This window comes from Nerophis ophidion, linkage group LG28, assembly GCF_033978795.1.
Source record: "Nerophis ophidion isolate RoL-2023_Sa linkage group LG28, RoL_Noph_v1.0, whole genome shotgun sequence".
NCBI lineage: Eukaryota > Metazoa > Chordata > Actinopteri > Syngnathiformes > Syngnathidae > Nerophis > Nerophis ophidion.
The window spans coordinates 35188237-35204967 of record NC_084638.1 but is presented as its reverse complement, the minus strand read 5'-3'; the positions used below and the strand labels follow the sequence as shown (position 1 = coordinate 35204967).

Here is a 16731-nt window from a genome sequence, read left to right as displayed (position 1 = left end):
GTACTACAAATATACATGTTTAAAGTACTACAAATATACATGTTTAAAGTACTACAAATATACATGTTTAAAGTACTACAAATATACACGTTTAAAGTACTACAAATATACATGTTTAAAGTACTACAAATATACATGTTTAAAGTACTACAAATATACATGTTTAAAGTACTGCAAATATACATGTTTAAAGTACTACAAATATACACGTTTAAAGTACTACAAATATACATGTTTAAAGTACTACAAATGTACTTGTTTAAAGTACTACAAATATACACGTTTAAAGTACTACAAATATACATGTTTAAAGTACTACAAATATACACGTTTAAAGTACTACAAATATACATGTTTAAAGTACTACAAATATACACGTTTAAAGTACTACAAATATACATGTTTAAAGTATTACAAATATACACGTTTAAAGTACTACAAATATACACGTTTAAAGTACTACAAATATACATGTTTAAAGTACTACAAATATACATGTTTAAAGTACTACAAATATACTTGTTTAAAGTACTACAAATATACTTGTTTAAAGTACTACAAATATACACGTTTAAAGTACTACAAATATGCACGTTTAAAGTACTACAAATATACGTGTTTAAAGTACTACAAATATACACGTTTAAAGTACTACAAATATACACGTTTAAAGTACTACAAATATACATGTTTAAAGTACTACAAATATACTTGCTTAAAGTACTACAAATATACAGGTTTAAAGTACTACAAATATACATGTTTAGAGTACTACAAATATACACGTTTAAAGTACTACAAATATACATGTTTAAAGTACTACAAATATACATGTTTAAAGTACTACAAATATACATGTTTAAAGTACTACAAATATACACGTTTAAAGTACTACAAATATACACGTTTAAAGTACTACAAATATACACGTTTAAAGTACTACAAATATACATGTTTAAAGTACTACAAATATACATGTTTAAAGTACTACAAATATACACGTTTAAAGTACTACAAATATACACGTTTAAAGTACTACAAATATACATGTTTAAAGTACTACAAATATACATGTTTAAAGTACTACAAATATACATGTTTAAAGTACTACAAATATACATGTTTAAAGTACTACAAATATACATGTTTAAAGTACTACAAATATACATGTTTAAAGTACTACAAATATACACGTTTAAAGTACTACAAATATACATGTTTAAAGTACTACAAATATACACGTTTAAAGTACTACAAATATACATGTTTAAAGTACTACAAATATACTTGTTTAAAGTACTACAAATATACACGTTTAAAGTACTACAAATATACTTGTTTAAAGTACTACAAATATACACGTTTAAAGTACTACAAATATACACGTTTAAAGTACTACAAATATACACGTTTAAAGTACTACAAATATACATGTTTAAAGTACTACAAATATACATGTTTAAAGTACTACAAATATATATGTTTAAAGTACTACAAATATACACGTTTAAAGTACTACAAATATACACGTTTAAAGTACTACAAATATACATGTTTAAAGTACTACAAATACACATGTTTAAAGTACTACAAATATACACGTTTAAAGTACTACAAATATACACGTTTAAAGTACTACAAATATACATGTTTAAAGTACTACAAATATACATGTTTAAAGTACTACAAATATACACGTTTAAAGTACTACAAATATACACGTTTAAAGTACTACAAATATACACGTTTAAAGTACTACAAATATACATGTTTAAAGTACTACACATATACATGTTTAAAGTACTACAAATATACACGTTTAAAGTACTACAAATATACACGTTTAAAGTACTACAAATATACATGTTTAAAGTACTACAAATATACATGTTTAAAGTACTACAAATATACATGTTTAAAGTACTACAAATATACATGTTTAAAGTACTACAAATATACATGTTTAAAGTACTACCAATATACATGTTTAAAGTACTACAAATATACACGTTTAAAGTACTACAAATATACACGTTTAAAGTACTACAAATATACTTGTTTAAAGTACTACAAATATACACGTTTAAAGTACTACAAATATACACGTTTAAAGTACTACAAATATACACGTTTAAAGTACTACAAATATACACGTTTAAAGTACTACAAATATACATGTTTAAAGTACTACAAATATACATGTTTAAAGTACTACAAATATACATGTTTAAAGTACTACAAATATACATGTTTAAAGTACTACAAATATATATGTTTAAAGTACTACAAATATACACGTTTAAAGTACTACAAATATACACGTTTAAAGTACTACAAATATACATGTTTAAAGTACTACAAATACACATGTTTAAAGTACTACAAATATACACGTTTAAAGTACTACAAATATACACGTTTAAAGTACTACAAATATACATGTTTAAAGTACTACAAATATACATGTTTAAAGTACTACAAATATACACGTTTAAAGTACTACAAATATACATGTTTAAAGTACTACAAATATACATGTTTAAAGTACTACAAATATACATGTTTGATAACATCTCCTTTTTGAATGTTATGTTTTTTAACGATGATGTCAGAAGTATGAAACAATGGAAGCATTTAATAATAATAATAATAATAATAATAATAATAATATAGTGATTGTATCATATTTGGTGTATTGTGATGGGACATTACTGTAATACTACACAAGTGTAGTATTACACCAGGTTTTATTTGTACAATTAAAAATGATATAAAAAATCCAGTTTGTGACAAACTATATTTATTAAAATTAGAATAAGAATAAATAAGAAAGTCCTTTTTATTTGCACATGAATATTTATTATATGAATAAGTTAGATCTTCTCCCTCATTCTTGCCGGAACATTTCTCACATTTTTAGGATTCTTTTATTAACAATATTTGAAGTCTTTCTTGCAACTTGAACCTCCTAAAGTACAACATTTATTATATTTGATGTTTTTAATCAATATTTTAGTTGATATTTGTACTTAAACCTCCTAAAGTACAACATTTATTATATTTGATGTTTTTAATCAATATTTTAGGTGATATTTGTACTTAAACTTCCTAAAGTACAACATTTATTATATTTGATGACAACATGATCATGAGTACTAATATTAATAATCCTTCATAATACTTCCTAACATACTACACTACTTGTACTATATTACTCTGATAACACTCTTCTACTCCAATACTGCTCTACTACTACTACTGTACTTTTACTCTAATACTACTACAACTGTATGTGTACTATAATACTACTAGTCTACTACTACTACTACTACTGCACCACTTTACTACTGTTATACTATTACTGCTACTGTAGTACTCCAACACTGCTGTACTACTAATACTACTACTTATATACTCTACTACTGTACTACTATTCTACTACTATACTTTAACTATACTACTACTGCTACTGTAGTACTCCAATACTGCTGTACTACTAATACTACTACTCAAATACTCTACTACTGTACTACTATTCTACTACTATACTACTACTGCTACTCAGTTACTACTATAGCACCCTGGTACTACTGTACGACTACTCTGCTACAGTACTACTACTACTACTACTGTACATTTACTACAATACTACTACCCTACTACTGTTCTCCTGTTATACTACTACTACTACTACTGTAGTACTCAATACTGCTGTACTACTACTACTACTACTACTGTACTACTATTCTACTACTGTACTTTTACTATACTAATACTACTCAGTTACTACTGTAGTACCCTGGTACTACTTTACTACTACTCTGCTACTGTACTACTACTACTCCTACTACTGTTGTACTTTTACTATACTACTCTACTAACTATGTAATACTTTAATGCAAAAACTGTACTACTACTTTTACTCTATTACTATTGTATTTATATTGTAATTCTACTGTACTCTTAATGCAATACTATTGTACTACTACTGTAAAACTACTGCACTACTATCTGTTACTGTACTATTACTATTACTTCTGCACTTTTACAATACTAATCTACTAACACTGTACTACTCTGGTACTACAGTTGTGCTAAAACTGCACTACTACTTCTACTCTATTACTACTGTACCTTTACTATACTTCTACTGCACTGTACTATTACTGCAGTACTATTGTACCACTCCTGTACGATTGTACCACTCCATAGCTCGGTTGGTAGAGTGGCCGTGCCAGCAACTTGAGGGTTGCAGGTTCGATTCCCGCTTCCGCCATCCTAGCCACTGCCGTTGTGTCCTTGGGCAAGACACTTTACCCACCTGCTCCCAGTGCCACCCACACTGCTTTAAATGTAACTTAGATATTGGGTGTCACTATGTAAAGCGCTTTGAGTCACTTGAGAAAAGCGCTATATAAAATATAATTCACTTCACTTACTGTACATCAACGTTGTATTAAAGAATTACTGTAGACGTAGTAATACTTCTTGTTCTGTCCGGCAAAACCATGAGTGTGGTACTAAAGTACTACAGTAGTACTACAAGTGTATTTAAATTACTATGGATGAATTTAAAGTACTACAGTAGTACTACAGGTGTATTTAAAGTACTACTGTAGTACTACAGGTGAATTTAAATCACTACAGTAGTACTACACATGTATTTTAAGTACTACAGGTGTATTTAAAGTACTGCAGTAGTGCTACAGGTGTATTTAAAGTACTGCAGTAGTGCTACAGGTGTATTTAAAGTACTACAGGTGTATTTAAAGTACTGCAGTAGTGCTACAGGTGTATTTAATGTACTGCAGTAGTGCTACAGGTGTATTTAAAGTACTGCAGTAGTGCTACAGGTGTATTTAAAGTACTGCAGTAGTGCTACAGGTGTATTTAAAGTACTGCAGTAGTGCTACAGGTGTATTTAAAGTACTGCAGTAGTGCTACAGGTGTATTTAAAGTACTGCAGTTGTGCTACAGGTGTATTTAAAGTACTGCAGTAGTGCTACAGGTGTATTTAAAGTACTGCAGTAGTGCTACAGGTGTATTTAAAGTACTCCAGTAGTGCTACAGGTGTATCTAAAGTACTGCAGTAGTACTGCAAGTTTATTTAAAGTACTACAGTAGTGCTACAGGTGTATTTAAAGTACTACAGTAGTACTACAAGTGTATTTAAAGTACTACTGTAGTACTACAGGTGAATTTAAATCACTACAGTAGTACTACACATGTATTTTAAGTACTACAGGTGTATTTAAAGTACTGCAGTAGTACTACAGGTGTATTTAAAGTACTGCAGTAGTACTACAGGTGTATTTAAATGACTACAGTAGTTCTACACATGTATTTTAAGTACTACAGGTGTATTTAAAGTACTGCAGTAGTACTACAGGTGTAACTAAAGTACTGCAGTAGTACTGCAAGTTTATTTAAAGTACTACAGTAGTACTACAGGTGTATTTAAAGTACTGCAGTAGTACTACAAGTTTATTTAAAGTACTACAGTAGTACTACAGGTGTATTTAAAGTACTGCAGTAGTACTATACTTCAGGTGTATTTGGGTGTGCCGCAGGTAACTCACCTTCGGAGGAGTCGGAGGAGCACGACAAGGAGCCCAGAACCCTGACCTACCCGGCCTACGTGGCCAGCCTGCTGGACACAGGCGCCAAGCGCATGGCGGCGGGCGTGAGGATGGACTGTAGCAGCCAGGGACAGTGTCCTCGGTCCTGCCACCTGTGCCACATGAGTCCCAGGCCGGCTCAGGGACGCCCGGAGTCTCTACCTGTCCTGCTGCAGATCACCAAGGCCGCGCCCCTCTACGAACTGGTGTCCAACAACGAGACCTACCAGGTGTGCTCGTTTGCATAGTCACACAAGACCAGGTTGACCAGGTGTGCTCGTTAGCATGCTCATTAGCATATTGACACTAAATCAGACCTACCAGGTGTGTTCGTTAGTATAGTGACACAAGACCAAGTCTACCAGGTGTGCTCGTTAGCATAGTGACACAAGACCAGGTCTACCAGGTGTGCTCGTTAGCACGTGCATTAACACGTTGACACTAAACCAGACCTACCAGGTGTGTTCGTTAGCATAGTGACACAAGACCAGACTTACCAGGTATGCTTGTTAGTATAGTGACACAAGACCAGGTCTACCAGGTGTGCTCGTTTGCATCTTGACACAAGACCAGACCTACCAGGTGTGCTCGTTAGCATGCTCATTAACATGTTGACACTAAACCAGACCTACCAGGTGTGTTCGTTAGCATAGTGACACAAGACCAGACCTACCAGGTATGCTTTGTTAGTATAGTGACACAATACCAGGTCTACCAGGTGTGCTCATTAGCATAGTGACACAAGACCAGACCTACCCGGTGTGCTCGTTAGCATATTGACACTAAACCAGACCTACCAGGTGTGCTCGTTAGCATGCTCATTAACATGTTGACACTAAACCAGACCTACCAGGTGTATTCGTTAGCATAGTGACACAAGACCAGACCTACCAGGTATGCTTTGTTAGTATAGTGACACAATACCAGATCTACCAGGTGTGCTCGTTAGCATAGTGACACAAGACCAGACCTACCAGGGGTGCTCGTTAGCATATTGACACTAAACCAGACCTACCAGGTGTGCTTGTTAGCGTAGTCTCCCAGATGTGCTCGTTAGCGTAGTGACACAAGACCATGTGTCCCAGGTGTGTTCATTAGCATATTGACACTAAACCAGACCTACCAGGTGTGCTCATTACCATAGTGACACAACACCAGGTCTACCAGGTGTGCTCGTTAGCATGCTCATTAACATATTGACACTAAACCAGACCTACCAGGTGTGCTCGTTAGCATAGTGACACAACACCAGGTCTACCAGGTGTGCTCGTTAGCATGCTCATTAACATATTGACACTAAACCAGACCTACCAGGTGTGCTCGTTAGCATAGTGACACAACACCAGGTCTACCAGGTGTGCTCGTTAGCATGCTCATTAACATATTGACACTAAACCAGACCTACCAGGTGTGCTCGTTAGCATAGTGACACAACACCAGGTCTACCAGGTGTGCTCGTTAGCATGCTCATTAACATATTGACACTAAACCAGACCTACCAGGTGTGCTCATTACCATAGTGACACAACACCAGGTCTACCAGGTGTGCTCGTTAGCATGCTCATTAAGATATTGACACTAAACCAGACCTACCAGGTGTGCTCGTTAGCATAGTGAAACAAGACCTGAACTACAAGGTGTGTTTGTTAGCATGCTCTTTAGCATATTGACACTAAACTAATCCTACCAGGTGTGATTGTTAATATCTTGATACTAAACCAGACCTACCAAGTGTGCTCGTTAGCATAGTGACACAAGACCTGGTCTCCCAGGTGTGCTCGTTAGTATAGTGACTCAAAACCAGACCTACCAGTTATGCTCGTTAGTATAGTGACACAAAACCAGGTCTACCAGGTGTGCTCGTTAGCATAGTGACACAAGACCTGGTCTCCCAGGTGTGCTCGTTAGTCTAGTGACACAAGACCAGGTCTACCAGGTGTGCTCGTTAGCATAATGACACTAAACCAGACCTACCCAGTGTTTTTGTTAGCAGATTGACACTAAACCAGACCTACCCGGTGTTTTGTTAGCATATACCAGACCTACCCGGTGTGCTCGTTAGCATAGTGACACTAAACCAGACCTACCAGGTGTGCTCGTTACCATAGTGACACAAGACCAGGTCTACCAGGTATGCTCGTTAGCATAGTGACACAAGACCAGACCTACTAGGTGTGCTCGTTAGCATGCTCATTAGCATAGTGACACAAGACCAGATCTACCGGGTGTGCTCGTTTGCATCTTGACACAAGACCAGACCTACAAGGTGTGCTCGTTAGCATGCTCATTAACATATTGACACTAAACCAGACCTACCAGGTGTGCTTGTTAGCATAGTCTACCAGCTGTGCTCGTTAGCATCGTGACATAAGACCTAGTCTCCCAGGTGTGCTCGTTAGCATCTTGACAAAAAAACAGACCTACCAGGTATGCTCGTTAGTATAGTGACACAAGACCAGGTCTACCAGGTGTGCTCGTTAGCATAGTGATACAAAACCAGATGTGCTCGTTAGCATGGTGACACAAGACCAGGTCTACCAGGTTCGCTTGTTAGCATAGTGATACAAGACCAGACCTACCAGGTGTGCTCGTTAGCATCTTGACACAAAACCAGACCTACCAGGTGTGTTCGTTAGCATCTTGACACAAAACCAGACGTACCAGGTGTGCTCGTTAGCATGCTCAGTAGCATATTTAAGCAAAACAAAACATACAAGGTGTGCTCGTTAGCAGGCTCATTAAGCACAGTGACACAAAACAAGATGTACTCATTAGCATATTGACACAAAATGAGACCTACAAGGTGTGCCTGTTAGCATGCTCATTAGCATAATGACACAAAACAAGATGTACCAAATGTGCATGTTAACATGCTCATCAGCATATTGACACAGAATGAGACCTACCAGGTGTGCTCGTTAGCACGCTCATTAGCATATTGACACAAAACATATCAGGTGTCCTCGTTAGCATGCTCAGTAGCATATTAACACAAAATGAGACCTACATGGTGTGCTCGTTAGCATGCTCATTAGCATAATGACACAAACTGAGACCTACCAGATTTACTTGTTAGCATGCTCATTAGCATAATGACTCAAAAACGAGATGTACCAAATGTGCTCGTTAATCTGCTCATTAGCATATTGACACAAAATGAGACCCACCAGGTGTGCTCGATAGCATGCTAATTAGCATATTTACACAGAACATACCAGGTGTCTTCGTTAGCATGCTCATTAGCATAATGACACAAACTGAGACCTACCAGATTTGCTTGTTAGCATGCTCATTAGCATAATGACTCAAAACGAGATGTACCAAATGTGCTCGTTAATGTGCTCATTAGCATATTGACACAAAATTAGACCTACCAGGTGTGCTCGATAGCATGCTAATTAGCATATTTACACAGAACATACCAGGTGTCTTCGTTAGCATGCTCATTAGCATAATAGCACAAACTGAGACCTACCAGATTTGCTTGTTAGCATGCTCATTAGCATAATGACTCAAAACGAGATGTACCAAATGTGCTCGTTAATGTGCTCATTAGCATATTGACACAAAATGAGACCTACAAGCTGTGCTCGTTAGCATGCTCATTAGCACAATGACACAAAACAATATGTACCAAATGTGCTCGTTAACATGCTCATTATCATATTGACACAAAATGAAACCTATCAGGTTGTGCTCGTTAGCATGCTCATTAGCATAATGACACAAAACATACCAGGTGTGCTGGTTAGCAAGCTCATTAGCATATTGAAAGTAGGAAGTCAAGATAAAGAAGGGGTGGAGGGGGGAGGTACAAAAAGGTAACTTCCTGTGGGCGTGCTCAGTTTCAGTTTGAGAACAAGGAAAAAAACCTCATCAACATCAACATAAGCACACGTCACCACTTCTACATCTCAAGACCAGAATCCAGTCCTGAACACTTCACAGTCCGTGACCTTTGACCCAATACTTCTCTTTTGAAGGACTTGATACTTGTTGACATTTTAAACACACTGCTTACTTCCTGTGTGTGTGTGTGTGTGTGTGTGTGTGTGTGTGTGTGTGTGTGTGTGTGTGTGTGTGTGTGTGTGTGTGTGTGTGTGTGTGTGTGTGTGTGTGTGTGGTCAGGCCCTGCAGGAGGCCATGATGAGCACCTTGTGGTGTTCAGGTCAAGGTGATGTCATCCACGACTGGTGTCGCTGTGACTCCGCCTCCTTTGGTGCTGATGGACTGCCCACCTGTGCGCCTCTGCCTCAGCCCACGTATGTAGTCTACCTCCACCTGTGCTCCTCTGCCTCAGCCCACCTATGTAGTCTACAGACTTTGCTTCCATATGAGTTGGGAACTTGTGTTAGATGTAAATATAAACAGAATACAATGATTTGCAAATCCTTTTCAAGCCATATTCAGTTGAATATGCTACAAAGACAACATATTTGATGTTCAAACTCATAAACATTGTCTTTTTTTTGCAAATAATCATTAACTTTAGAATTTGATGCCAGCAACACGTGACAAAGAAGTTGGGAAAGGTGGCAATAAATACTGATAAAGTTGAGGAATGCTCATCAAACACTTATTTGGAACATCCCACAGGTGTGCAGGCTAATTGGGAACAGGTGGGTGCCATGATTGGGTATAAAAGCAGCTTCCATGAAATGCTAAGTCATTCACAAACAAGGATGGGGTGAGGGTCACCACTTTGTAAGCAAATTGTCAAACAGTTTTAGAACAACATTTCTCAAACAGCTATTTCAAGGAATTTAGGGATTTTACCATCTACGCTCTGTAAAATCATCAAAAGGTTCAGAGAATCTGGAGAAATCACTGCAGGTAAGTGAAGATATTACGGACCTTTGAGCCCTCAGGCAGTACTGCATCAAAAACCGACATCAGTGTGTAAAGGATATCACCACATGGGCTCAGGAACACTTCATAAAACCACTGTCAGCAACTACAGTTGGTCGCTACATCTGTAAGTGCAAGTTAAAACTCTACTATGCAAAGCCAAACCCATTTATCAACAACACCCAGGAAAGCCGCCGGCTTGGCTGGGCCCGAGCTCATCTAAGATGGACTGATGCAAAGTGGAAAAGTGTTCTGTGGTCTGACGAGTCCACATTTCAAATTATATTTGGAAACTGTGGACGTGGTGTCCTCTAGAACAAAGAGGAAAATAACCATCCAGACTGTTATTGACACAAAGTGTAAAAGCCAGCATGTGTGATGGTATGGGGGTGTATTAGTGCCCAAGGCATGGGTAACTTACACATCTGTGAAGGCACCATTAATGCTGAGTGGTCCATACAGGTTTTGGAACAACATATGCTGTCATCCAAGGAACGTTATCATGGACGCCCCTGCTTATTTCAGCAAGACAATGCCAAGCCACGTGTTACAACAGCGTGGCTTCGTAGTAAAAGAGTGCGGGTACTTTCCTGGCCCGCCTGCAGTCCAGACCTGTCTCCCATGGAAAATGTGTGGTGCATTATGAAGCCTAAAATAGGACAGCGGAGACCCCGGACTGTTGAAGGACTGAAGCTCTACATAAAACAAGAATGGGAAATAAATCCACTTTTAAGCTTCAACAATTAGTTTCCTCAGTTCCCAAACGTTTATTGAGTGTTGTTAAAAGAAAAGGTGATGTAACACAGTGGTGAACATGCCCTTTCCCAACTACTTTGGCACGTGTTGCAGCCATGAAATTCTAAGTTAATTATTATTTGCAAAAAAAAATGAAGTTTATGAGTTTGAACATCAAATATGTTGTCTTTGTAGCATATTCAACTGAATATGGCTTGAAAAGGATTTGCAAATCATTGTATTCTGTTTATATTTACATCTAACACCATTTCCCAACTCATATGGAAACAGGGTTTGTACCTCCACCTGTGGTTAGGGTTAGGCCCACCTATGAGATATTATGTGTGGGATATAATCTGAGGTATCATGTATGGCAGTGGTCCCCAACATGATACCACCACCGATTGGTACCAGGCCGCACAAGAAATATTAAAAAAAAAAAAAAAATGTTCTTTAAATTATTAAATCAACCTAAAAAACACAATAAATACAGCAGGGGTCACTAACATTTTTGAAAGCAAGAGCTACTTCTTGGGTACTGATTCATGCAAAGGGCTACCAGTTTGATACACACTTCAATAAATGGCCAGAAATAGCCAATTTGCTCAATTCACCTTTAATAAATAAATATATATATATATATATATATATATATATATATATATATATATATATATATATATATATATATATATATACATATATATATATATAAAGGGTATTTCTGTCTGTCATTCTGTCATTCCATCGTACATTTTTTTTTCCTTTTACGGAAGGTTTTTTGTAGAGAATAAATGATGAAAAAAAACATAATTGAACGGTTTAAAAGAAGAGAAAACAGGAAAAAAATGATAATTAAATTTTGAAACATAGTTTATCTTCAATTTCGACTCTTTAAAATTCAAAATTCAACCGAAAAAAAGAAGAGAAAAACTAGCTAATTTGAATCTTTTTGAAAAAATTTGAAAAATAATTTATGGCACATCATTGGTCATTGTTCCTGATTAAGATTAATTTTAGAATTTTGCTGAGATGTTTTAAATGTGTTCAAATCCATTCTGCACTTTGTTAGAATATATAACAAATTGGACCAAGCTATATTTCTAACAAAGACAAATCATTATTTCTTCTAGATTTTCCAGAACAAAAATTTTAAAAGAAATTCAAAAGACTTTGAAATAAGATTTAAATTTGAGTCTACAGATTTTCTAGATTTGCCAGAATATTTTTATTTTTATTTTAATCATAAGTTTGAAGAAATATTTCACAAATATTCCTCGTCGAAAAAAACAGAAGTTAAAATGAAGAATTAAATTAAAATGTATTTATTATTCTTTACAAAAAAAAAAAATACAATTATTTGAACATTGATTTAAATTTTCAGGAAAGAAGAGGAAATAATTTAAAAGGTAAAAAGGTATATGTGTTTAAAAATCATTTTTAAGGTTGTATTTTTTCTCTAAAATTGTCTTTCTGAAAGTTACAAGAAGCAAAATTTAAAAAAATAAATGAATTTATTTAAACAAGTGAAGACCAAGTCTTTAAAATATTTTCTTGGATTTTCAAATTCTATTTCAGTTTTGTCTCTCTTAGAATTAAAAATGTCCAGCAAAGCCTGACCAGCTTGCTAGTAAATAAATACAATTTAAAAAATGGAGGCATATAATGTATGAGATATCATGTATGGTATATAATAGGAGATGATATTATGGGATATCATGTATGGGATATAATATGAGATGATACTATGGGATATCATGTATGGGATATAATATATGAGATATAATGTCTGGGATATAATATGAGATGATATTATGGGATATCATGTATGAGGTATCATGTATGGGATATAATATATGAGATGATATTATAGGATATCATCTATGGGAAATAATATATGAGATATAATGTAGGGGATATAATATATGAGATATGATATGATTTATAATGTATGGGATATAATATGGGATGTCATTTATGGGATATCATGTATGAGGTATCATGTATGGGATATAATGTGTGGGATACAATATGAGACATAATGATTGAGCTGGAATATATGAGATATAATGTAGGAGATATAATATATGAGGTATGATATGATTTATAATGTATGGGATATAATATGAGACATAATGTAGGAGATATAATATATGAGATATAATGTAGGAGATATAATATATGAGGTATGATATGATTTATAATGTATGGGATATAATATGAGACATAATGTAGGAGATATAATATATTAGATATAATGTAGGAGATATAATATCATTTATAAGATAGATCGATAGATAGATAGATAGATAGATAGATAGATAGATAGATAGATAGATAGATAGATAGATAGATAGATAGATAGATAGATAGATAGATAGATAGATAGATAGATAGATAGATAGTACTTTACTGATTCCTTCAGGAGAGTTCCTTTAGGAAAATTAAAATTCCAGCAGCAGTGTACAGAGTTGAGGTCAATTTAAATAAAAGTAAAAAGTAAATAATGGGGGTTTAAAAGGAAACAAAATAGAGAAATATTACAAAAAGAATAAAAACAATGGGAATAACAATATAACAGTAAAATAAGAATAAAACAAGACAAAGTAGTCAGTAGTGACCATGTTATGAAAAGGTATTGCACTGTTAATGTTTTGCATCCCCTGTCATCCTAATACCCCCCCGCCCCCCGTCCCAGAGAGGAGTTGTACAGTCTAATGGCGTGTGGGACAAAGGAGTTCTTGAGTCTATTAGTCCTGCACTTGGGATGAAGCAGTCTAGAACTGAACAGGCTCCTCTGGTATCGGTTGGGGACATCTCTACGCTGCTGAGCCGCTTGAGATGGTTTGCTGTGGACGGGACTCTCACTGCTGTCTTGGAGCCACTATGGATTGAACTTTCACAGTATCATGTTAGACCCGCTCGACATCCATTGCTTTCGGTCCCCTAGAGGGGGGGGGGTTGCCCACATCTGAGGTCCTCTCCAAGGTTTCTCATAGTCAGCATTGTCGCTGGCGTCCCACTGAATGTGAATTCTCCCTGCCCACTGGGTGTGAGTTTTCCTTGCCCTTTTGTGGGTTCTTCCGAGGATGTTGTAGTCGTAATGATTTGTGCAGTCCTTTGAGACATTTGTGATTTGGGGCTATATAAATAAACATTGATTGATTGATTGATAACACTATGCAGAGGGTGACTGGCATCATCCAGGATGCTCACTAGTTTGTCCACAGTCCTCTTCCTTGCCACCCTCACCAGTGAGTCCAGTTTCATTCCCATTGTAGAACCGGCCCGCCTGATCAGTTTCTCAAGTCTGGAGCTGTCCTTCTTAGATGTACTGCCCCCCCAGCACACTACACTGGCAACCACAGACTGGTAGTACATCCCCAGGAGTTTTCTACAAATGTTGAAGGAGTGCAGTCTCCTGAGGAAGTACAGCCTGCTCTGTCCTTTCTTGTACTGGTGGTCCGTGTTAACAGTCCAGTCCAGCTTATTGTCCACCCAAACCCCGAGGTACTTGAATGAGTCCACGGTCTGTACCTCAACTCCCTCGATCACAATAGGTTGTGACCGTGGACTCGACCTCCCAAAGTCAATGACCAGCTCCTTGGTCTTTGACGGATTGAGCTGCAAGAGGTTGGTGTGGCACCAGACAACAAAGTCCCTCACCAGGTTCCGAAACTCCTCCTCTCTGCCGTCCCTGATGCACCCGACGATGGCTGTGTCATCCGCGTACTTCTGGAATATAATGTATGGGATATAATATGATATATAAAATATGATATACAATATGAAATATAATGTATGAGATATGTTGTATGGTATATAATATGAGACATAATGTATGAGATATAATATATGGGATATAATATGATATACAATATGAAATATAATGTATGAGATATGTTGTATGGTATATAATATGAGACATAATGTATGAGATATAATATATGGGATATAATATGATATACAATATGAAATATAATGTATGAGATATGATGTATGGTATATAATATGAGACATAATGTATGAGATATAATATATGGGATATAATATGATATACAATATGAAATATAATGTATGAGATATGATGTATGGTATATAATATGAGACATAATGTATGAGATATAATATATGGGATATTATATGATATATAATATATGAGATATAATGTGTGAGATATAATGTATGAGATATAATAAATGGGATATAATTTGACCCCGCCTTCCGCCCAAATGCAGCTGAGATAGGCTCCAGCATCCCCGTGACCCTGAATGGGACAAGCAGTAGAAAATGGATGGATGGATGGTTATAATATGAGATATAATGTATGTGACATAATATATGAGATATAATAAATGTGTTGTTTTAATGAGTGTGTGTGTGTGTGTGTGTGTGTGTGTGTGTGTGTGTGTGTGTGTGTGTGTGTGTGTGTGTGTGTGTCAGACTGAAGCTGTCGTACGCCCACGAGCCCAGCAGCTCGTTAGTGATGATGGAGTGGAAACACACGGAGCCTCCTATTGGTGTTCGCATCAGCGATTACCTCATCAGTCAGGAGAAGGTGACGGACAGGAGCGACCACGCCAAAGTGGAGACTGGTACTTTTACTTTCACTTTCATATAGTATCATAGAATGGGATGTGACCACCACAAAGTGAAAGCAGGTACTTTCACTTTCATATGGTATCATAGAATGTGATGTGACCACCACAAAGTGAAAGCAGGTACTTTTTACTTTCACTTTCATATAGTATCATAGAATGTGATGTGACCACCACAAAGTGAAAGCAGGTACTTTTACTTTCACTTTCATATTGTATCATAGAATGTGATGTGACCACCACAAAGTGAAAGCTGGTACTTTTACTTTCACTTTCATATGGTATCATAGAATGTGATGTGACCACCACAAAGTGAAAGCAGGTACTTTTTACTTCCACTTTCATATAGTATCATAGAATGTGATGTGACCACCACAAAGTGAAAGCAGGTACTTTTTACTTTCACTTTCATATTGTATCATAGAATGTGATGTGACCACCACAAAGTGAAAGCAGGTACTTTTTACTTTCATTTTCATAAAGTATCATATCAATCAATCAATGAATGCCTACTGAGGCTATGGTGCTGTTAAGTTATTGTGGCTCAATGTGCCATTTTTTTATTTTAATGTATTATTATTTAATATATAATATTGTTTTAGTTGCTTAAGAGATATTCCTGGCTCTGAATTTGCTCATTGCTATTTTTATGTTTTTGTGCATTACTTGTTGCCGTAATCAGGTTACTCATCAGTTACTCAGTACTTGAGTAGTTTTTTCACAACATACTTTTTACTTTTACTCAAGTAAATATTTGGATGACTACTCCTTACTTTTACTTGAGTAATAAATCTCTAAAGTAACAGTACTCTTACTTGAGTACAATTTCTGGCTACTCTACCCACCTCTGAATATTTCTGTAGTTACTTTCAAGACGATTGCCTTTTTTGCATTATTTTGTATTTTGCTTGTTTTTTAACATCTGCAAAATA

At 35.9% G+C, this 16731-nt stretch overlaps 1 protein-coding gene across 7 annotated transcripts in view; it reads left to right on the top strand.

Moving 5' to 3' along the window:
- The window catches only part of LOC133545078 (astrotactin-1-like), a 204152-nt gene that overhangs the window by 169923 nt on the left and 17498 nt on the right, over positions 1 to 16731 (top strand). For all 7 annotated transcript variants that reach the window (XM_061890395.1, XM_061890392.1, XM_061890394.1 and 4 more), the window contains exons 18-20: positions 5571 to 5848; positions 9747 to 9880; positions 15645 to 15796. In XM_061890395.1, coding sequence (XP_061746379.1) covers positions 5571 to 5848; positions 9747 to 9880; positions 15645 to 15796 — 564 coding nt within the window. The remainder of the gene's footprint in view (positions 1 to 5570; positions 5849 to 9746; positions 9881 to 15644; positions 15797 to 16731) is intronic.